Source organism: Diplotaxodon limnothrissa, linkage group LG1 (genome assembly GCF_057381915.1).
Source record: "Diplotaxodon limnothrissa isolate DT_005_m linkage group LG1, D_limnothrissa_male_GT1.1, whole genome shotgun sequence".
NCBI classification, from domain to species: domain Eukaryota; kingdom Metazoa; phylum Chordata; class Actinopteri; order Cichliformes; family Cichlidae; genus Diplotaxodon; species Diplotaxodon limnothrissa.
This window is the reverse complement of record NC_140596.1, coordinates 2,079,925-2,103,611: the sequence shown is the minus strand read 5'-3', so window position 1 is coordinate 2,103,611 and position 23,687 is coordinate 2,079,925. Positions and strand designations below refer to the sequence as shown.

Sequence of the window (23,687 nt, the reverse complement as noted above, 5' to 3'; positions counted from 1 at the left end):
GGACGGGCAAACATCCATCCGGTGCCTGGAAATGTGCTGGAAACTTAGAGCTCACACACCCACTCACGCTGCTGGCTGAATATCAGGAGCACATGACGCTTGTTGGGATTCAGAAAACGGGTCATAATCAGAATATGTAATCAAAGTGTAAAACTGAGAACAATGTGAAGCAGATTTGTGTGTTTGAGATGTGTTTTTGGCTTCATCCTCTCACTAATGTTACAACAAACACATGTGAAGGCTTCTAACTGCTGTTAACGACACTGGATATACAGGATATACTGTGAGGCCACTGTGTGCTCATCATTTCCTGTGCTTAATGGCACTTTGGCAGAGCTGGACTTTGCTTACTCCATGTGTAAGGCTGTTGAAAACAGTGCAGCGCAGGCTCAGCTGGGAACCTTCTGGTCAGCCTGGTGCTGCTGGTGTGATGATGTAGAGCAGCGGTCCCTAACCCCCGGGCCAAAGGCCGGGCCGTGGCCATTTGGTGCCGGGCCGTGGGAGCTGAGGCTCGGTGTGAAATTTATGGTTTTCAGGGTTTTTATCCTTAACTCGGTTTCCCTGGGTCTTTCCCGTGTTGTAGCTGTGTGTCTTATTTTGAAAGAAATATTTGCACGTTACCATAGCGACCAGAGAGCATTAAGGGGCAGAGAGGAGGATGCATTTACATGTACACACAGGAATATGTATGTAAATACACACACGTATGTGCTCAGACAAAACAAAAATAGAAAATACATAAAATAAAATAGTCTAAATGAAATTACAATGATTAAGTCTGAAATGGAGTAGGAAGAAGTATAACATACGTATTAGTTCTATTGAATCCCACTGTTCATTGTTACCCCTGATTCCCGTCATCACTTACCCCACACAGCAAACAAGAATGAAGGACATGTATTAACTAGAGATGGCACGATACCACTTTTTTATGTCCGATACCGATATCATAAATTTGGATATCTGCCGATACCAATATGAATCCGATATAGTGTTTTTTAATCAACAAAACTGTTTTTTAAATATCTTGCTGAATTTTGTATAAGTTCATACTCAAGTTTAAAACAACAACTACACTAAAGCTGTTCTGTTATACCTGTATACAAAAAAAATATTTCATAGTTCAGCAATACTGATCAATCTAATAAACTTAAACCTACACCATCCTCCCTATTCTGGTATTTTAAAGAGTACTTAGCATAAATATTAAGCAACCTAACTAATAGGGTTCCAACTCCCAGCAACAACAAAAATAAATAAATAAAAATAGGGAACCACCCCTCACGCTCCACCTCATGATGCTTAATCGACGTAATCAACCTTAATTTGATGCAGTGTGAAAAAAAATGCACAGAAATCAATTATTTTTCAAGAAATATTAAATAGATTCAACATCTTTCTTCAACAAAATTGCAGACTGCACAGATGGTACCTTCCCAAAGGAAAAAGTACTATAGCTTACTAGGGTATATATATATTAGACTTAATAGTTACTATATACAGTAATTGACTTCTATTCATTTTACTTCAAATTAAAATTTTGGGTGCCAGATAATTATTTATTAAAAGCTCGACATTTTAAATGAGAATAAGAAAGAAAAGTATGTCTTTGTGCCCCCTTTTCCCTGTTAATGCCCTATCGGCCCCCCTGGCTAAACTTTGCTAGATCCGCCCCTGCACAGTTACCAGCGTCAGCTACGTAGAAAAAGATCCTCGAGTAGAAAGTAATATTAAATAAATTCTACCAACAGCTTATCAAGCTTAAACGTGCTGCTGTTGTTCAGCCGCTGGTTTCCTCTTTCTGGTGCAAAGTGGGCCAAAAGCAAACTAGAGACACGGAGTCGCGACAGAAAAGCCGATCAGCTGATCATTAAGCAGTTTCATGATTGAAGTAGCAGCAGGAGAGGCAGTCACTCCATATATCGTTTGGTAAGCTTAACGCAGGAATGCTTTACAAACATTCAGAGATGGACTTACACACTTGCTTTACTTTTCTCGGGGATAACTTTGTCGGAGATGAAATGCCGGGTTGCTAGCGAAGCTCCACATGCTATCCAGACCACCGACAGGTCCCGCATGCCACAGCCGCTCTATCACGTGATGCATACTGCTCCGACGTGCTAACGTTCTGAGGCGAGTTACGGCGTGTTGCAAGTTTTGTGAGGTGCTTTCGTGATATTTAATGGATCGGATTACATTTTTTATTTTTCTCCGATATCCGATCCAGTAATTTAGGTCAGTATCGGACCGATACCGATACGTAATATCGGATCGGTCCATCTCTAGTATTAACATAGCTACAGTGATAGATAGCATAGTTACATAAACAATGGCTCATCAACTTTATCAGTTTCACATTCTTCCAAAAGCAGTTTTCGAAACATCTTTATGAGCTGACTAATGCTTGAACGTTGCTGTAGGTCCACAGAAAAACTGTTCAAACGGCAACACAAAAGGTTTTAACCTTTGTTCGAGTCTTCAGGTTTAATTGTCCCCTTCTCTGTCAAAAACATCCTCTGTTCTTTTCCTGGTAACATATTGTATCTGGCTTTGTACATAATTTTTGCAGTTTTATACTTTACAAGATCCATAAACGTCATAAACGTAATGTTAGTGTGGTCTCTAAATCCTGCTTCAGTAATCATCCTGATTGCTTTTTTCATAATGGCTGAAGTGAAGTTTGGTGTGCATTTCCCAGATTTCCACACAGTAAATATGCCAAATATGGCAGTGTAAGTGTACAGTAAAGTACCTGGAGTGATTTGGAAGGCAAAAAATGTTTAGCTTGTATATGCTTCATGTGAGGTTTCCAGCAGATTTTGTTGTCTATTATCACACCCAGAAATTTTGTATGAGAAACTTACTTCAACATTATTTATCAACAATTTCGCTCCAGCATCTTTTTTACAGTTTCCAAACAACATAAATGTAGTTTTATTCAAATTTAGTGAAAACTTGTTTCTGTCAAACCTTGTTTTCAGTTTAATCATTTCTTGTGTGACAAAAAAAGCTGCTGTGAATTCTCTCCAGCACAAACAATATTTGTATCATCTGCAAATAAAATAACCTGTAATATATCAGATGTTTTACATATATCATTGATGTAGAGGATAAACAGCTTTGGTCCCAGCACTGACCCCAGGCACTCTGATAATCGCCAGGCTTCACAAATTGTTGCCTGTCTCTCAAATAACTCCTGACCCACTCTAGCACCACTCCTCTAATGTCACAATACTCCAGCTTATCAAGTAATAGTTCATGATTGTGTCAAAAGCTTTTTTTAGGTCAATGAAAACACCAACTGTCTTTGATCTGTATTATTGGTGATATTTTCAATTAGTTCCATTAAAGCCATGGATGGTGATCTGTTTGGTCTGAAACCACACCGACTGTCCATTATTATTTTGTGTTTATCTATAAATTTGTCAAGTCTATTAATGAAAACTTTTTCCAGTATTTTTGAAAATTGTGAAAGTGAATTTGTGTCTATCTCCCTTTTAAACTGTGGTATTACTTTAGCTGTTTTCATTTGTGTTGGGACTGCAGCAGTTTGTAGAGACAAATTGCAAATGTATGTTAAAGGTTTGGAGATGCCATTGATAACTTTCTTAACGATTTCCATATCAATGTCATCAAAGTCTGTAGACCTGTTTGTTTGTGATTTCCCAACAATATCAATGATTTCCTTTTCTTCTGAACAACACTGAATGAGGATTACGTTCAATGAGTTTATTTCAAGAGGAAGCTGCTCATAAAGTTACACAATTACACAGTAAATTTTTGTTTATTATAAAGGCGAATCCACAGTTTTTGTCTTGGTCGTATCCTTTTATCTTGTTGTATTTATCTGCAGCACCTTAAAGGCCGGTCTGTGACATTAAACCGGTCGGTGGCGCAGAAAGGTCGGGGGCCGCTGATGTAGAGGCTGAGCCTCCCTCAGCCGGTTATGATGCTTCAATAGATTCTCAGGAATATGAGAACAAAGACCTGCAAACATCCATCGTGACTGTCGACGGATGCTGAGGCAGCTCTGGCTCCTGCGTCACATGTTCGATGCTCTGTGGGAATTTACAGTAAAGCGCGACTGTGTGTGTTTAATATTCAACAGTAAATAACTGACGTGTCTTTGGGTTGATGCAGCATGTGTGTGCGCCAACACACTGTGTTATATAATTATATGTTTTTTGTTTAGTGTGTGTTGCTCTGACATCAGCAGGAGCGTCCCTCGGTGCTCAGCAGCCTGCCGGTGTTCCCGGACGCTTCACCGCAGCCCGGCCGTCTTATTGTGTTTATTCAGTAAACAGGGCGATTACATCGGCCCGCAAACTCTCGCTGCACTCCCGGCTCTAATCCACATCTTCATCTGAGCTTTCCTCTACTGAGCTTAAAACAAGAACGAGCTTCGGTTTCAAAATAAGCGAGCATCATCTCACTCTCTGTTCTTCTGAAATCAGACCGTACGCAGAGCGCCCGGCGCCTCGTCCACAGGGTTGCGGTGGTGATTCAGAGACGGGCTGGCACAGCCTTATCTCCTCCGTCAGTCTAGACTGCTGACATCAGCGTTCCACCCTCTCTGCTTTCACATCTCATTAAGGCGCAGCAAAAAAAATAGAGCCATATGTTGGAACGCACAAATACACAAGTTTCATGCTTTGGAACGTTTTCCATGAAGCACGTGGAGTTAAAAACTCGCCCTCGTTCGTTTCAACACATCTGTGTGAAGCTGATCAGTCGCACCGACGGATCCATCCTGGTACAGGTCACAGAGGCTGCAGGTGACTGGAGGTGGGTTTGGATCCAGCTGACAGATCACCTGAATGTGTTGTGACAGCCTTACACTGGGTTTTAAGTGTACAGTAGGCATTTGAGCTGTTTGACCTGAGACATCGTTTCCATCATCATCACAGGCTCTGAAAATGACTTTAAAGCCAGAGGTCTATGAGGAGGGCGCGGCGTCTTATCTGTTTGATCTACATTTTAATGTTCAGATCCTGTCGCCTGTGTAAACATGACTGTAATAAGTCTGTGGCAGGAATCCAGCATCATCATCTGTTCAGGTTGGATAACTGGTGGAGTTAACGTATCTTCACTGAAACACGGTCACGTTTTGCCTAACGGAGGCTCTGCTGTTTATGTACCCGTCGCCATGGTGAATCCTCATAGCGCAGCTCCACTGATGATGGCACACTTTCATGCACAGACACACAAAGTCGACTGGATGAGTTTCCCGTCGTTCCTGTCCCTGAACTGGGAGCTGATGCAGTGGGAGTTTGTTAAAGCAGCTTTCTGGAGACGTTCCCTGGATCCCAGCTTTGACTGAACCAGCCTCCGGACTTTATCAGCTCAATAAAGGCTTCATTGTTGTTGCTCCGCCTTCGTTTTTGGAGCTTCTTTCAACATCATACCAGAATTAACTGATCGGAACAACAAAACTCGTCACTGTGATATTTCGAGGCAGAATGCAACAAACCACAAGTTTCCCGTGAATTTGTATTTGAATGAAACAGGATAAAACACTGAAGTCGCTGCATTTTATATGAAGTCAGAGGTCAGTGTGGAGAAATATGACTGTAAACTGTTAGTGGAGGCTCATTCGTGACCCTGTTAAAGACGGAGCCGAAGGAACCGCCCACCCTCACACATGAACACACACCCTTCACATGTACAGTAATGATTTAACTAACACCGATCAGTGTGTATGGTGTGTGTGTGTCTAATCGTACTGATGTCTGTGACCAGGCTCTTTACTGCAGAGTCAAATCTGTCTTTGGTTGTTGGAAAGCGCGTGGCTTCAATAATGCACACGCTGTTTGTGGAAGTCATAAAATTGAAATCAGAAAGGTTTTCCAGAAACTCTTCTCTGTGAGCCAATAGGAGCCCAGCAGGTGATGTGAGCCTGCATTGGATATTCTGCTCAAAGGCTGACCGGCACAAGCGCACAAATTACAGAGGACAGAAAATTCAGCTGTAAACACTCCAACGCGTCGCAGAGGCCAAGGCTGTGGTTATTTCTGCTCGAGAGCGTCTGCTGGTGAAGAGACACTGGCTCCTCTGATTATTCATCTCAATCAAACGTCGACATCTAGCAGCTCGAGAGCTTAAAGACAGAACTGCATCTTATGGTTTTGATGTGAGCAACACTTGCTGTTCACATGATGACATCTGTGAAAAAAAAGGTTTTCTTGCTATTTTCCTGAAGATACTTTTTATAAGGGACAGAGTATCCTGCATAAACTGCCATCACTGCTGAACCTTTACCCACGTATGCAGAGCAGAGCTGACAGATGAAGCAAACACACGGAAATCCCCCAAAGCTGCAGTTCCACTAATGTCCAGCAGAGGCTGTTTACAGCCTGATGCACATAGTTTGGTCTCTGTACACAGGGCTGCACATAAGTGGTCTGCAGGTGCACATTCGACATCTTTAAGAGTTCTAAACAAATGTCTGTCCTCCTCCAGAAAATCTTATGTACGCAAACGCGCGTTGCAACGTCTTATCTGGTGCGCGTCTTTTATTTTGACAGCGAATGTGCACCTGCAGAGCACTTATGTGCAGCCCTGTCTATAGACAGTTTCCCCCTTCATGACACCTGTACAGGGGGGAGAATGTTTTTGTAACACAGCTGTTTTGTATTAAGGCTTAATGTTTGCATTATTAGGGGCGTGGCCTGACACAGGCAGCTGTAGCTGCTAGTACAGCTATTAAAAAGCAACCCCGCCCTTCTTCCTTGACTGAAGAAGCACTAATATTCATGCTTGTGATGCACAAATGCTTCAGCTTTCAGCCCCGTCGCTGTATTCTGCTCATGCAGACTGTGAGCTTTCTCCGTGTCTTCGGTGACCTTGCGGTCTCTTACCTTGGGGGGCACGGCTCAGGGTTACAGATGCGGATCATTACCGACGGCCTGCTGGATGGATCGCACAGAGCGTCGTCCACCTCCTCATCTTGCTTCCTGTTCACACACCTCACCACTGCTGTCTGCTTGCCTGGGCAGAGGAAATACAGAAAAATGTTTAGAAGAAGCATCAGCATTTCAGCTGCGAGCATCCGATCGGCAAACCTCACCGGCAGCACACGTGGCCGAGCAGGCAGTGAAGCCTCTGAAGTCCCAGCTGTGCAGGTCGTCAGCCTGGAACAAAGGAGCACCGTGGTCTCGGACTGCGGTGGCTCTGGTACACGGCCCGTGGTTGCAGGGCCTCTCCAGCTGGGGCCTGTCCCCGCCACACTCCTCCTCTGGAAGGTCCACCTCTGTCTTGGTGAAAGTGAGCAGCACCTGACATTTCACCTCCCGAGTTTGCCTGCCAGGGCCGCAGGTGGTGCTGCAGGGGGACCAGGGCCCGGGTATGAATCTGCACAGGACGAGAGCAAAAGTCTCCAATAAGTCCTTCAGTGGTGACGTCACGTGGTCACTTCAATGTCTGCAAAGCTCATTTCCAACCTTTTTTTTGTTACGAGCTTAGCTTGCATCTGCAATTTATTCATTTAACATTTTTAGAGTGTGATGAATATTTTATTTGCACCAAAGACATCACAGTTAACTAAAGCTAAACGTCTTTGGCTTGAATGGACCTTTGCTGGGTGACCACTTACATGTGTGACTGCTATAATCATGCTTACATATGTGTGTTAATCTGTGTGCTCATCATCCTGATATTTCTGGTCACTCTCAACATTTTTAAGCAAAAATAGAAGATAAATTAAATTAGCACACCCACTCTAAACCCACCTTTAAAACCTGAATAACTGATTTGCCAGACGTCCACAGATTCAGTTTTTCAGGATTGTTTTGTCTGCGTATTTATACATATTTCTAATATAAAAGTGTGTTTTCACCATTCCTACACGACAACATGTACGTGTTGTTTCTGTGTCATTGCGTGTTGTATGGTGAGATCATTCGCTTGAGCCTCTCGACTGTAGGCCGTGACATCACCGTGACATCGCCCACTGGTGAGTGGAGCCTCAGGCGGAGCATTTACATCGTTGCCAGCAAACTGGACGTGATGAGCGAGGACGCCGCTCACTCACTGGCTAACAACATGTGGTTGACATGCTGTTTTCCAGAGGGGGCGCCCCCTGCTGGTCACTACAGATAATGCAGGTTTGAGGTACTTTGAGGAAAAGCAGCAGTAAAGGGAGCTTGTTGCTGGGCGGGAACTTTGGGCCAATAAAGAAATGGAAAATTCCAGAGAGGAAATGTTTCTGATAAATTCAACATTAAGTTTTACGTTTCTATAACTGTGACTCAGCTGTGATATGAAGGTTGTTGTATCGTAGCTTCCATATCGAATCCATGAATATCGTGTTGAGTTTCTTTTTTGAATTTCACATTGTCCAACCTCCAAAGATTCATCAATAACGCCTGTCGAAGTGAACGATATTCACAGATCCCAGAGCGAAGCCTGAGTTTGAAAATCATTTGCAGGAAAAATAAAGCATTTGAAGTGATTCCCCTTTTTTCACTCTACAGTCATTTATGGAATCAAGTGAACGCGTAAAACCGGCACACACAACTCTGTCTATGTGCAGCAGATAATATGATGGACAAACACACCGTCGTGCTGAGGAAACAGCCAACGCCGCTGCTGCCTGGCAGTAAAGCGAAGAATAATAACTGGAGCTGCTGACTGACAGATGCACAGCAGGAAATGTGCGACCGTGAGCTTGTTAAGACAAATAAGCAGAGAGATACGTTCCCTGGAGGCCAGACTCTCAGCTCCCTGGAGGGGAGGTGGCATATATTTAGACAGAGTTCTGTGACTGGGAGGTAGGTTAGAGCTCAGTCACCGTCTGACAGGTGAGACGGAAACGTGCAGAAATAAGGAGGGAAAAATGCAGAATATAGCTGCGATCAGGCTGAATTGATAAAACCACGGTATATGTACACGATCAGCCACAACATTAAAGACGCCTCGTCTGCATGAACAGATCCACCGCACCGAGGCGTGACTGCAGGACTTCTGGGTAATCCTCTGGCGTCTGTGGTGCGTCCCACAAATGATTTACAGGTCTGGGAGTTCATTATCTGTAATGCTAATGCTAACTAGCTTATGAAGCTGCATCCACAGACACAGTCCTGCTATTTCACCCAAGCTGGAGCTCAGACTTCCTGGACAATCTGTTAGTGCGGCTAACCTCACAGCAGCCATATAATGATCCCAAAAAGGCTCCAACAGCACAAACATAGTCCAGATGTGCAGCTCAGGTGAAGCCTGTGTCACCATCCACCTGTCAGTCACAGAGGCCACGCCCCTAATAATGCAAGGGTGTGGTCATGTTTATATCTATGCTGCTGTCGGCTGTGCTGTGCTCAGGTGGAATGGATAAATGCAAAGAGACCCGATGAGCATCGCAGTCGGTGTTAACAGTACGTGTTTCTCCCCTTTAATATGCTTTTTGCAGCACGCGGTGTAATTACCTCGTTTCCAGTATGAGCCTCACATGCTCACCAAATTAACGTGGCTCAGATAAGATTAGCTTGGCTGCGTGCGAAGACGATTTGTTGGCGCCCGCTGAGGGCGCGTGCACGGGAGGTGTTTCAAGAGCGTGTTTGCAAAGTCTTTGATGAGCAAATGTGTGTCTGCCAAGTGTTTGAGGTGTGTGTGAGCTCAGAAAGCTGATGGATCCCAGGGAGGCTATCAGACTGACCAGACCCTGAGCAGCAGGCGATAATCACATGCTTATCATCAGCCGCGGTGGGAGAGGAAACACACCCGGACAGATTCACACAGCCCTGGTGTGTGTGTGTGTGTGTGTGTGTGTGTGTGTGTGTGTGTGTGTGTAGGATGATATACCTGCAAAGGGTTTGTGCTACCTGAAAAAGAAGCGTAGACTGTGTCAGAGCGACGTGAAGCTCTTACACGGTGTTTCAAGAGTTCTGGGTTCAAGTTTTACTTAATGAAACAAACGTGCTCCTCAGTATAAAAGCTGAACTCTCATCTACAACAGCATGAGAGTATGGAGACCCCCGATCAGGCGCTCCCCATCTGCTGTAATGACAGACACAAACTCTTCTGCTAAATTCACACTGTCAGGACAAAAAGTCTAAAAATACTTTGCAGCTGTAACAGCCTCGGCTCTTCTGGGAATGCTTTCCACAACATTTCGCAGTGTGTTCATCGGAATGGTTGACCATTCTTCCAGAAGTGCATTTGTAAGGAAGTTTCACAGGTGGCATCAGCACCACGCTGGAGTTCACTGAGCTCCTGAGAGCGAGCCGCTCCTTCACAAACGTTTGCAGGTTTGCCCAGGAGCTTGATTTCATACACCTGCGTCCATGGATGTGATGGAACACCTGAATCGATCATTTGGATGGGTGGGTGAACACTTCTGAGGTAATAAACCTCAGAGAAACAGGCTGTGGTCTCCTCACTCCTCACTTTTCAAGTGCTTCACAAACCCGAACAGTACAGCTAACACATGATGAAGAACACTTACTGCTGAAGAGACCGAGTGAAGGAGCACAGTTTATCCTCGTTTTACCCAACACCATACTCTGAGCTTTTGTTCTGTCACCGGTTAGCTAGCATAACCTAATGTAGGACTAGCAGTAACCCACCAACCAAGTCAGCCACCTCATGTCATGTGTGAGCGTGACGTTTTTGGTGCAGGGCTCCAGGGTCTACAGGAGGTTAACTGACCTGGATTTGGTTTAATGTGCACATGCAGCATGATGAAAGCCATGATTCTCTATGGACGAGTATCAACAAACTAATACGTCCCGTTTTCAGTCACAGGACGTCGGAGGCTGAGTACTGAGACGCAGCTGCTGTCCTGGAGGAGACAGGAGGTCTCTACACAACCTTCTGATGTCTTCTCTGTCCAGCAGCTGTAACGGGTCATAAATTACATATTGTTATAATTACATGTGTTCTAGTACCCAAACCGTCTCTTCCAACCCTGTAAAAAAACACATATACTGTATATTTAGCCACCCTGATGTTCCCGATCGCGTGTTTTTAGTTCCATTATTGTCATCATGGTGTCTGTCTTTGCTAGCTGCTCTAAATGTGCTGCATATGTGTTATAGGCACAGTCAATGCTAGCATGAACAGATAATTCCTGCTAGCTTGGAAGTTGGTTGCATTGGGTTGTAGGAGCTGGAGCGAGCAAGTTGGAGGTCTTTCTTTCTTTTTAGCTTTCATCGTCAGACACAACCAGGAACACACCGGTTACACAGCCACCAACTTAATCCAGGAGAACAATAACTTATAACCAACCTCAGGCCTGCGTGAGGATTATTTGAGGAGAAGAGTTCTCCAAACACGACTTCCTCCTGAATCACCCAAACTAAGACGGCTTGGATGAGTTCAAGGAAAAATTATTAACAAATGCTGTTAACTGAGCTTCTGCTCAAACTGCACGATTGACTCGCAGGGGTTAGAAGTTCGTAGGTCACGATGCTCTGATGCGACCTGAGTGCTCACACTGTGCGTCCATAACATGAAGCTTATAACAGAAAATCTGTCGCTCGCTCTCTCACACAGACACACCACCACCATCAACTTTGCTAAATTGCTAATGAAAAACATTGATCAGCTGTGGTTGAGCAGCATGTAAATCCAACTATTTTCACGGTTGTTGTGGTCGTGATAATTTTGTGAGGCCATATCAAAAAGGCTCGGATGAGCCAAAGTCCTACAAGTTGTGCCTCCATCGCTTGTGTCCAGATCACACGCCGCCGTGCTGCTCCGTCTTTTCACTTTCATTTCTGTGTTTGTGCGTGCGCAGTGTGCGAGGCTGCGGTGACGCCCTCACGACGGCCGCCAGGATTTCAAACAGGTTTGATTTTCTTACGACCGAACGATTGATGATCGGGAGCTGGTCGTGAGGTGTTAATCGCTTCTCGTTATCCCACGTATACTACACGATGCACGACACACGATGAAGGCGAAACTTGGGCCGATCCCCAAAACGGTCGCACGACTGAAAAATCGGCTCAAAATGAGCCAAAAATCACAGAGTGTGAGCCCAGCATACACAGAGAGGCTCTGCCCAGGTGGTGGGATCGAGCTCAGGGCCTTCTTGCTGTGCTCGTGCAGCAGTGCTAATCAAGCGAACTATAAAGATCAACAATGTTTTTGACCAGATTGTTATCGTGATTCTTAAATGCTTCTGATTCCTCACTGTTATATTTGCTGTTATATAAATAGAACTGAAATACACACAAATGTGTGCAGTGATAAACTAGAACACATCTGTCACCATGCAGCACATCTGTGCAGAGCTTTCTCTAACACACTGCTATGATGTGCTGTAGTAACTAAGGACTGAATGAATGGAGCCACCTTTGAATGGATCAGGTGTGTGTGTGTGTGTGTGTGTGTGTGTGTGTGTGTGTGTGTGTGTGTGTGTGTGTGTGTGTGTGTTGTAAAGTCAAGATGCATTGTGAAAGCAGCTGATAACAGCAGAGTTAATGAGGGGATGATTCGTATTTATGAAAAGAAGACAAGCTGTTTATTAAAAAGCACTGAAGTGTGTTGGAGAGCAGACGATAACTCTGACAGTGTCGCATCCTGAGCTCACAGGATGTTTGCTTCTGTCTTCAAACGCATCTGAGCGACTGTCAGAATGTGTGTCTGCACTCACGTGGGGTTTTCTGTAGCGGTGTAGTGCTCCTCCAGCTCGTGGGCTTGTTTCAACCAGGGAAGCTTCGCCTCCACCGGCAGGGACTCTGACAGAGAGACAAAAAGTTAGAAAGACGTCTGACACAGCCGTTCACCATCAGCTGCTCCGAGCTCGGCCGCAGCTCAGAATTTTGTTTCTTAGGAATAAAAAGTTCAGCACTGGAAATATTTTTGCTACTGTGGTACTTTAAAAAAAAACGTTTTCCATTATCACAGCAACAAGTCCGTCAGACTCAGTCTCACATTAAAGGACATCTACTGACAGCTGGGAGGGAGGCCGGCCTCCAGATGGATGTTATTTAACCAAGACACACATTTCATCCTCACATTTATCTCCCGTCTCTCATAAAGTTCACAAGACAGATTTAAATATTTGCTAAAGACCCTCCTGTGCTAATCATTTTATACAGTCCACTGTACAACGAGTGTTTTCCAATGAAATCACATTTACAGCAATAATACCACACACACACACACACACACACACACACACACACACACACACACACACACACACACACACACACACACACACACACACACTACTAGCTTTTAAAGAATCCAGCAGTTTAACAAGGAGGGAAGTTTGTTTGTGGTAGAATAGGGATCATAATTTACGTCCACGGCTGATGCAAAAAGACCTGTTGTCATTAGAGGGGTTAGGCTTTAAATACAAAACACACACACACACACATACACACACACACACACACAGCTAATAGGCTCAGCATGACTGCCAAAGAGTCCTGAGTCACACACAGCAGAAACAAATGGAACAAAACTATTAAAACATCTCATAATGTTCGTAAAATAAACATTTAAATTTAAAATGCTTCTCAGTTGTGGTCTTAGCTTATTTTAGCTTATTTTAAAACACACACACACATTCTTGTTTTGCTATTTTATGAGGACATCTCATTGACATAATGCTTTCCCTAGCCGCTTACCCAAACCATCAAAAAATGGATGCATAACCCAAACCATAACCTGTAACCCTGACACTAAAACCACATTTTGAGTCTCAGAAATACCTTCAAACTCATTATACTAACATTCAAATTTTTGGTCCCCACAAAGATGTCTAAACAGGTACACACACACACACTGCTGTAAGTCATCAGTGTCCCACCTCTGGGCTTGTGGCAGGCCACGGGGACCAGGCAGTCCTCCTTCACGTGAGGCTTGAGTGACGGTGAGCAGCCTCCGACGTGCTGCCCGCGGTGGTCGATGCACAGAACCACTCGGTAGCGCAGCCCTCGGCCACACGTCACCGTGCACTGCGACGGGACGGTAACACACACACACACGTTACCTCACAAATGAATTAACCATCTTCAGTAATTAAGGCTGCATCAAACTCTTGCTGTCAGTGAATCGAGCGCTGACTGACGCGTTGGTCACTGAGCGTTTGAACATCTCTGATCCAGAAACGCTTTAACTGCTTAGACACAGTCAGAGTCTGACCTGCTACTGCAATGGTTTGTTTTTAGACATGCACCACATCCAGTGAGACGTGTGATGTTTCTACAAAACACCCTGTTATAAATGCAAAGCAGTAGTAAACAGCGTAGTGGATGCTGCTTGGTAAATCACATAAATGTTCCCCGGTGAGGAAATCGTGAAAGATTTTGTTTTGTAACCTTACAGCAGGTTTGATTATACTTCAATTACATGTGTTGGTGTGAGTCTTACTGCAGCTGAAACCAGTTTAATAATTCAATATTTGTCATTTTGTCATTTCCAAGTACTTCAGTGAGTGCCGGATATTAAGTTTCGACTAACATGTTAAACATCATACATGCAGAACAAAACCACCGCCAACAATATTAATAACAGGAAGTGTCAATGAATGTCCAGGGATGAAGATCGTGAGTCTGACACAGGTCACATGACTTCTATGAGCCTGCCTGTGTTAATTTATTCATTTAAAGTGGATTCATTATCATTTCATGTTCAGCTACTGAAACCACTGACCTGTGACCACTCCATGGCCACCCACTGGGGGCAGGCGAAGGTGTTGCAGATCTGTCGGGTGACAGGTCGCGGGGAGTGCGTGCACTTCCACTCATCCACCTGGGAGAACTGCCCGTGGGCGTCCTCCTCCACACACAGCACACTGCGATCCTGCCAGCCCCCATTTTCACCACAGGACACTGAGCACTGGGTCCAGGGGCCCTGCTCCCAGCTGTGCACACACAGAAGAGGCTAAATGAGTTTTATGTACCCAGATACTGAGTAAGGTGGAGGTGAGGAGGGGGCAGAACCTTCCTGCATAGAAAGAAACACCTGGAAGTGTGGAGGACGTGATTCGGCAGCGAGGTCAGCAGCACCTGTGACAGGCAGCGCACGGAGGTTATTACAGTGCTTTAAAATCACTCGACTTCAAACCAGAGAACAAAAACTCTCATATTTTTAGATCCTCTCCTTCCCCCTGTCCTCGCTGCTTTCATGTCTGATCGAAAGGTCACCTTATTTCATAAAAGCTGTGAGAATAATCTTAATAAGTAATGATGTAATAACATTTATGCACCAACGTGGAACATGTCTGAATCCCGTTCCTTTCCCCTGGAAGCCTCGTGTGGATCAGTGCAGGCCCAGATCCGACACATCCAGGTGGGAACACGAGGGTGGGGGGAGACGGAGAGGCAGGAACGTGTCACCTGAAATACGAAGCAACTCTGACACTTTTCCACAGCTAATGTCGATTCCACTTTACACTTATGTAAGCTATAGATTCAGCACTCAGTGAGTACAAGCACCCCGTTACACTCTGTCACACAGAAAGGAGGTCAGGGACATTAACGAGGCCATTTCAGAACAATTACGACTGCAGGACTCTGTCTCATTATGTTGTAATTAGATAAGTGCGGTGATTAACAGTCTGTCTCATTGCAAGTGGTGCATCAGCCTCGATAGACTGCAATCAATGCGCGTTCCACATCCGACGGCTTTTAGAGCTGGAAGCATCACTGCACTGCATAACTGTCTTTCTCCAGCTCCTTTTTCAAACCAGGCTGTCTGCAGCCACGCTCATTATGCAACCCTGCTGACAATGACAACGATGTCTAATGCTTCTCATGCAGTCCAACAAAATGCTGGAGATTCGCACACTGCACAGAGTTCAAAGGTAGGTCAAAGGTTAGAGTGGCTGATGGGTGCACACAGTTCAGGACTGGGGGTTTATATCTGCTGCACGGTGTATAAGTCAGTGGGAAACTGAGGCTACACTCATAGAGATGCTTTCATCTACAGTGCACAAAGTTTGCAGCTTTAAGTGTGTGCTTCTGGAAAATACACACATTTTAAATGAAGCTCTTCAGAATAGCTACATTTATAAAAGGTGAAGGTGAAGCTAACAGACAGCTAGCAGAGGCCACGCCCCTAATAATTAGGGGTGCAACGATACACAAAATTCAGGTTCGATATTTTTTCGATACAAAAAAATGTTCATGCCTTTTTAATTTGTCATTTATTAAAATTATAAATATATATTTTCACTCAAAAGTACAGTTTTTAAATTTAATGTTGCTGAAACAACAAAGGGATAAAATAATAAATCTATCTGATCGAGGAATCCCTCATCTTTGGAAAAGAGAGTTTATTACAGAGAAATGGCTCTTTCAAAATAAAAGCTCTACTATACGCTTCTTCTGGGCTATATTCTCAGCAGCATATTAAACATATCAGGTCCCCATAAGGAGAATCCTGTGCTAACGGCTGTCTAAATGACTCGGGTAAAGTTTGTAGCATGCTTGCTTGTTGTTTTTGTCTGCTTCCACTTGTCTTTGCACTAGGATGATGTCGGAGTAAATGTGCAGTCATATTCGTTGTGTTCCCACTAGTGCTGTCAGCGTTAATCTGAAATGACGTTAACGCCACAACACGGCAAATCTCCGTTAACGAGCTACCGCGGATCGCCCCTTGCGTGGGGCTGGACGGCCAACACGTTAACGAGCTAACTGCGCTGACGCAGTAGTTCCCACCCATGTAATTGAGCATTGCGTGGCAAATCCAACATACTGTTTTACTTTTGTCCATGACTCGCTTACCTTCAGGGTCATACGTCACATGAAAACCAAAATAGTTCCAAACGCCAGATCTGAATGAGGGTGGGGGAGGTTCAATTTGCCATGTTGCAACGAGCTTAGCTAGCTTGCTAGCTTGCCCTGTGCTCAGTGAATCTGCGTTCAACTACTCCGCCTAGGCTGCACTGTCGAGCGCAGATCCACTGAGCGCTCAACACAGACAGCATCATCAGAAGGAAAGTTGATCAAATAAATGTTGTATTGTTCGATACATATGCGTACCGAACCGAAAGCACTGTATCGAACGGTTCAATATCAATACGAGTATTGTTGCACCCCTAATAATAATGCAAACTTTAAGCCTTAATAAGCTTTAAACAGGTGAGTTATAAAACCATCCTCCCCCTGTACAGGTGTTATGAAGGAGAAATGACCCACAGAGACCAAACAGTTTGTTTCTGCTGTGAAGTTTTAACATGGGAGTCTATGGGGACTGACTCACTGCTGCCTCTGCTGGACGTTAGAGGTACTGTAGGCTTTGCCACTTTTAATTTTGAGGCTCTAAATATGACACCATCACGTCAAAAATAATAAGCATAATTCTCTCCTCTGTTAGAGCGTAACAGTCACCAGTGAGACCAGCGCAGCAGTCGCTGAGCGAGACGAGCTGGAACTCCACATGCATGAACTTATATTTGGGAGGAACTACATCCAAACTTCAAACACAAACGGTGGAGCTCTCTCTCCCTAAAGAACAGAAAAGAGTGAAGACGAGAGAGGCTTTTGTTGATTGAAGGGTAACGCTGTGGAACACCACGGAGGAACTCTTTCATTTTTCCCACGATTGAAGATGAAAAGTCAGACTTTTGTGGAAGGAGGATTTTTTTTTTAAATAACTGTATACTCTCAGAAAAAAATCATCTTAGCAAAAACTAACAAAGTATTTTTAACAAAAGTTATGACTGAAAATCTGATCGCAGTCTTGTGTGAGGCTCTAATATAATTTATTTTTACTTTCGAGTGCATCGAGGTTCGTTTAACACTTTGATTTTATCTCAAGAGTTAGAGGTACTCACCGAGGCAGAGGCTGGAAGCGGTCATGAGGCATCACTGCTTTGAATCCATCACTGCAGGAGACAAATGTGATAGTGATAACCACACAGCAGCATATCTAACATATATAAACACTGTTAAAATCACTATCAAACACATTCTGTCATATTTGTTTAATCCATCATTAAAGCTCCTTTAATAATAAAGGTTCTGACACAGCTCAGGTTACACTCGTGTTCACAATCTGCTTTGTGCGACCCCAATAAACCCCCAAAGACAAAACGAACCATTATAAGAAAGACATGAGCTCATTTTGAATTTGAAGGCAGCAACACGTCTCTCGAAGCTGGACAGCTCCTGTGACGGTCTGTGAGCTGAGGAGAGCAGCTGCAGGGGGACGATGTCCCGTTCTGGTCTGATGGAGGACTCTAGCTGCTCTGCTTCGTCCTGTTGTTGCTTTCATGATGCTCCAGATGTTCTCAGCTGGTCAAAGATCTGGGCTGCAGGCGGGCCGGTTCAGCAGCTGGACTCCTCTCCTATGAAGCCGTGCTGCTGATTTAACATCGTCCTGCTCAAACATGAAGGCCCTCCCTGAAAATCTAGATAGATCTGACCTCCGATCAGTTTCCACTTTGCTTCAGTCCATTTTAAAGGAGCTGTTTCCGGCCACATCTGGCTTCTTCCCTGCATGACGGAGCTTTAACCTGCACGTGTGGACGGCAGGCTGAGACACGTCACTGCCATCAAATTCAAAATGAGCTCATATTTGATATGAAATATTAAAATCTGTCAGTTTAAATATTTGATATGTTTTCTGTGTTCTGTTCTGAATAAAATATGTCTTTATGTGATTTGTGAACCATCGCATTGTGTCTTTATTTCCATTTTAGGCAGCGAGCCGACCCTAACAGATGCACAGACTCGTGCATCTGTTAGATCATCTGAATGAAGACGTGTGCATGCACTCAACTGGATCGTTCTTCTTTTTTTTCAAAATATGAAAATATTCCTCATTGATGTCAATGAAACCACTATGGGGGACGCTGGTATTTGATCCAGGAAGGCCAATAGCTCCCAGTTTCAACAGCGGGGCTCGCGTGCTGTGGTGTCAGCGTGCCAGATTTAAAAACGTTGACGCTAATCTGTCGGCTACAGTTAACACGCTGCAGCGGAGGAAGGAGACGATGACTATAAACAGGTAAAACAGTGTCGATGCCGAAGCGGCGACGCTGCACAGCCACCAGCTGTCCGCACCTCTCCGGGCAGGGGTCCATGTTGCACTCTTTGAGCTTTGGAGTGGGTTTGGTGTTTTCAGGGTAGCTGTTACAGTGGTGCTCGGGCAGCGTCTGGTTGGACCGGATGTCTGTGCACTCGGCAGAGTTCAGCTGGTAGCCTGAGGGAGGGAAGCGACCACGCCGTTACCGCTCTCACACTCTAAAAGTGAATCTAAAAGCATTTTTAATCACGGCGACGGTCAGCTCACCTCCTCCGCACGTGACCGAGCAGGGGAAGAAGTCAGTCTCTCTCCACTGGTATCGAATTGGTTTGTAGAACAGAAACTGGACAACGGTGTCCTTGGAGCCTCCGTACTTTATCTGCACAGCACAACAGAAGAGGGTGGACACAGCGGGCAGAGGGAAGAAGGACAAAGTCAAGCTCTGCATGTTAGAGGAGCCTCCGCTGAGTTTCTCAAACCAAATCTACGCAGTAATTCAGCCGTTTTCAAGCATTTAGTCCTAAAAAGATGAACCTGCAAAAATACAGAAAGATTTAAGGCTTTTGAAATTCCCATCATAAAGTGAAGGACTTGATCCTTACAGCGTTCAAACTGTTGCTTTGATAAGACGAGCACTTTCCAGCAGCCCTCCTTTTTTAATATAAAAGGCGTTTGAGTCATTCATCACACACTCTGCAGCTCTGGATAAGATTTAGCTTTGTGCACTGAAAGCATCGACTGCACACCGAGCTTTCAGACAGATGGTAATGTGTCATATTTGTCACCAAAGTAATTGCAATTACAGAGCGTAACTGATAGCAAACCCACTGCGGCTGGGCACCAGTGGGCACAAAGACGAGGAAACAAAAGAGCGGAAGACAAGACTGAATAAGTTTCTGACTGAGCCGAATTAATAAAACAATGCAACACTTTAATCTGCAAAATTCTGCCCTCCAGCCTGCATGAAATAACCATAATCTGCAGCTTGTGCCCACATCGGCGGGCAGACGTTCGTTTCCAGAACATGAGTCTGACCGAAATACTTCTACGCACCTGAGTAATCGGGTCCAGGTGGGCGAGGATCAGCAGCAGACGGACGGTAGTCAGCGCTCTGATCCCAAAACGAACCGGACAAATCATCCACACGGCAGAGAGGCCACTTTTGTTTCTCTGACGGGATACGATGCAGAAACTGCGTCTGCTCCATTAAACTGTCGTTTATTTCCTGAACAGTAATGACAGCGGCTCCGTGTTAAAGGATAAGAGTGGAGTTTCTCTGCTGTCTGTGTCACTCAGGCAGGTTAGAGCAGCCTTTGGTTGGATGGATTTTCTAGAAACCATCATGTTGATTGATGATGGTTTAGCTTTTTTAATTAATCTGCATTTGGAAACTCTGACTTGGAGATTTGGGCTACAAATCACGTCACGTCTCCGATGTCTAAAAACTTTATGGTGCAAAGTTTAAACATGTTCAGCGAGTGAAATTAATACTTCTATTGAATAAGACGACCTACTAATACTTGTGGTACAACTTTTCATTTGAAAACAGCATTTTCTTAATTTGTGTGACTAAATATTTCATATTAAAAGGTTTTCAATATGATTTCTTTTACATTATTGTGAAATTCAACTATGTACAGTTCAGAAATTGTCAGTAGCTGTCTTTTGCAAAGTTTTTATGTTTTTACTTTTTCATTAGTCCAAACTTTGGACCATACAGTTTTTATGCGACGGGCCGACGGATGAGCAGGAGCGCACATTGATTCGCGTCAGTGAAACGCATCGATCGAGTTGTTCTGTAGTCTCCAAGCGTTGCTGGAGCTTTAACTTCTTCAGACCCACACTTTCCACGGATGTTTAGAGAAGAAGCGAATAATAATTTTGGATAACTCCAAAATGCTTTTATCTGGTGCAGACAGCCGACTGTCGACGGCCCACTAAGAGCTCGTCTTTTCTACGAGTGGAAAAAAAGGAGGGCTGTGATGCTGGTAGTACAAAGTGGAAAATGCATTTCCACTTAGGCCTCATTGACAGAAATTCTAATAGTGCCGCAGGCAACAAGCTCTCAGTCTCATTAAAACAATGCCTCAAAAGCCAAATATTCGCAGCAGCCTGTTTTATTTATGTTTGCGCTCTTGTATCTGTGATAAAATATGTCAACAGAAGCTCAAAGTCCTCAGGCTGTTTCGCTATGAAGATAGCTTCACCTTGATGATGTAATCAGCGCCGAGTGGGCCGTGCGTCCTGAGTGTCTGCCGGTCGTTCCCCCTCTGAAAGTCCAAGGAGGTGTTTCCTATCACGTAGGAGCCCGTCGACTGCAGATCGGTCTCCTCCTTCCTCCCCTGAAGAGACACGGCTTCAATAACTGGCAGAGAGACAGAGCAGGAGGGAGTGTTATTAAAGCACACGCAGGATTAAATTCATGCTTTAAAAATGCAAATGTCTGAAATGTGACGCGCAACCCGACAAGACTGGGTGTGAAATTTGTTGTTTACTTCCACCGAGAGGAAACAAGTTCTTACCTAATACTGGAGATAAAAACTAGAGATCTGTGTGACTCACCTCGTTAGCTTACAACGCAGAGAAGACGAGTTTTTGGGAAGCGTTACAATCAGAGACATTATGGCAAACCAGGTAACAAAGACACAACAACCAAATCTGTAACAGCTGTGGGGTCTTCTTACTGTACTGCACTGCTGATTTCACAAAGGTACTCAATTCAATTTTATTTATATAGCGCTTAATCAAAACAACAGTCGCCTCAAGGCGCTTTATATTTCACAGTAGTACAATAATACATACAGAGAAAAACCCAACAATCATATGAGCCCCTATGAGCAGCACTTTGGCGACAGTGGGAAGGAAAAACTCCCTTATAACAGGAAGAAACCTCCAGCAGAACCAGGCTCAGGGAGGGGCGGGGCCATCTGCTGTGATTGGTTGGGGTGAGAGAAGGAAGACAGGATAGACGAAAAGTATTAAGTTCAGAGTACTCTAAAATGGTGAGTGATGTTAAAGTCCCACATTTTCAGTATCCCCTTTTTCAAAAGCAAAAAGATACAGTAGAAAACATAAACTTTGCATCAGTAGAAGATAAGATAAGACTTTATTGATCCCACAACGGGGAAATTTTTGCGTCACCTCAGCTCAGGTACAGATATCAGAAGAAAATACAAAAATACAAATAAGTACAATCAGTGAAAAAAGTAAGATAATACACTATATACAATGGTAGCACACACAGTATGTGATTATGGATATGGTTGGAAATATGGAAGACATAAACTATATAGCTTGACATAACTATTGTACCACTACTATTCCTATTTCTAGACATGTACACACTAAATATACATATGTATACATATACATACATATATACCTGCACATGTCCATACACATGGACATATTAAGATCCAATATTAAGTCCTGTGTTCTGTCAAGTGTGATAAAATAAAGTTTTCCTCTCAGAGTTTGTTGTTTTACTGTAAACGGTGCTGCTCTGGTTCTGTCTGCAGGTGCAGGTCTGACATCTGTGACTTAGAGACTAAAAAGTTGCTGTACTCCATTCCAACGAGTAAAAATCAGTAGTAATATGAAGTACGCAGGCCTGTTACATTAAAGCACAGAGTTCTCACAAGAGATCCAAGGCTGTCTCCAAAAGGTGCAAACCACCTCTAATTACTCAGAGTTTCCTGTAGCCTCCTCACAGCCGCGTCTTCCAGCTCCTCCTTGGGGATCCTTGCACTCTCGAAAGCCAGGAAAGAAGAAGCAATTCCACTGGTGTGTCTTCGGGTCTATCCCTGGCGGATGCATCCAAAGAACTTCCAAAGAGACCCGTATTCAGACTCCAGCAGTGTCTTCATATGATGGGCAAGAAGAGCAGCTCTGCTCCTTCTGACTGCTGAACTCTACAAACGAGTCCAGCCTTGGATTAGTTTGCCGTTTGTGTGACTTTTGGTTGCTATCCACGGCTCATTAACCCGTTTAAACCGATGGGAGTGCCACCATAGCTTGCCCATACTAAGAAATTCCTGCTGTATTTGGTTCATTGTTGGCTGGCTTGTGGAATTGCTATGGGTTTGTCACTCTGGCAACCAAGCACAGACCACCCAAATCCTCATGTGGCTTTTGGATGAATATGTCGGCTGTTGGTCACGCCCCTTTTGTTATCTGGGACAGAAACTGTGCAACAAAAGAAAACGTGTAATCCTAAAGCCAACATGTGGGCCCAACCAGATACATATTCATTAATTCATTAAGGTCAATGAGTTAATGAGCACAGCTGTACCTGAACCTGGCACACTGAGTGTAGCTGCACAGCTTCTCTGTAAAAGGACTGGATGCCTCTGTCGGTGCACTCCTGTAGCTGATTGTGCATCATCACTCAGGATGATTCAGCGCCTTAAAAGCCAATGTGCAGGTATAAAAGCCTAGAGCAACTTCACTCTACCTGAAATTGTACAGTGAGCGGTGGGAAGGTGCCTCACTTTCCGGCTGCTCAGGCTAAATTACACAGTCCACCTCTATTCGCCTGCTGGTGCTTGTTGCCTCAGCGCTTGCCTCTTGGAACAAAATACTAAAATCTACTGGCAGATATATGAGCCAGTAATCTTTTCCTGAGTGTTTTCAGAGAGTGTGTTTGTGTTTGGAAGTACACTCTAGTTTTTATGTACTCCCAATAGCTTCCAGTAAGCTTAGAAAGCAACTCTCCATCCGCTGCCAGGACGCTGATGAGTTTCATAGCTTCTTCCTTTGCTGGAAAA

General features: G+C 44.3%; 1 protein-coding gene across 1 annotated transcript in view; it reads right to left on the bottom strand.

The window, feature by feature from the left end:
- The window catches only part of adamtsl3 (ADAMTS-like 3), a 185,553-nt gene that overhangs the window by 34,638 nt on the left and 127,228 nt on the right, over positions 1–23,687 (bottom strand). The window contains exons 9-17 of the mRNA XM_085356359.1: positions 21,129–21,286; positions 19,189–19,300; positions 18,960–19,098; positions 17,729–17,779; positions 14,602–14,812; positions 13,757–13,904; positions 12,590–12,674; positions 7,067–7,350; positions 6,858–6,987 (exon numbers count right to left, since the gene is read on the bottom strand). Of these exons, the coding sequence (XP_085212485.1) occupies positions 6,858–6,987; positions 7,067–7,350; positions 12,590–12,674; positions 13,757–13,904; positions 14,602–14,812; positions 17,729–17,779; positions 18,960–19,098; positions 19,189–19,300; positions 21,129–21,286 (1,318 nt within the window). The remainder of the gene's footprint in view (positions 1–6,857; positions 6,988–7,066; positions 7,351–12,589; positions 12,675–13,756; positions 13,905–14,601; positions 14,813–17,728; positions 17,780–18,959; positions 19,099–19,188; positions 19,301–21,128; positions 21,287–23,687) is intronic.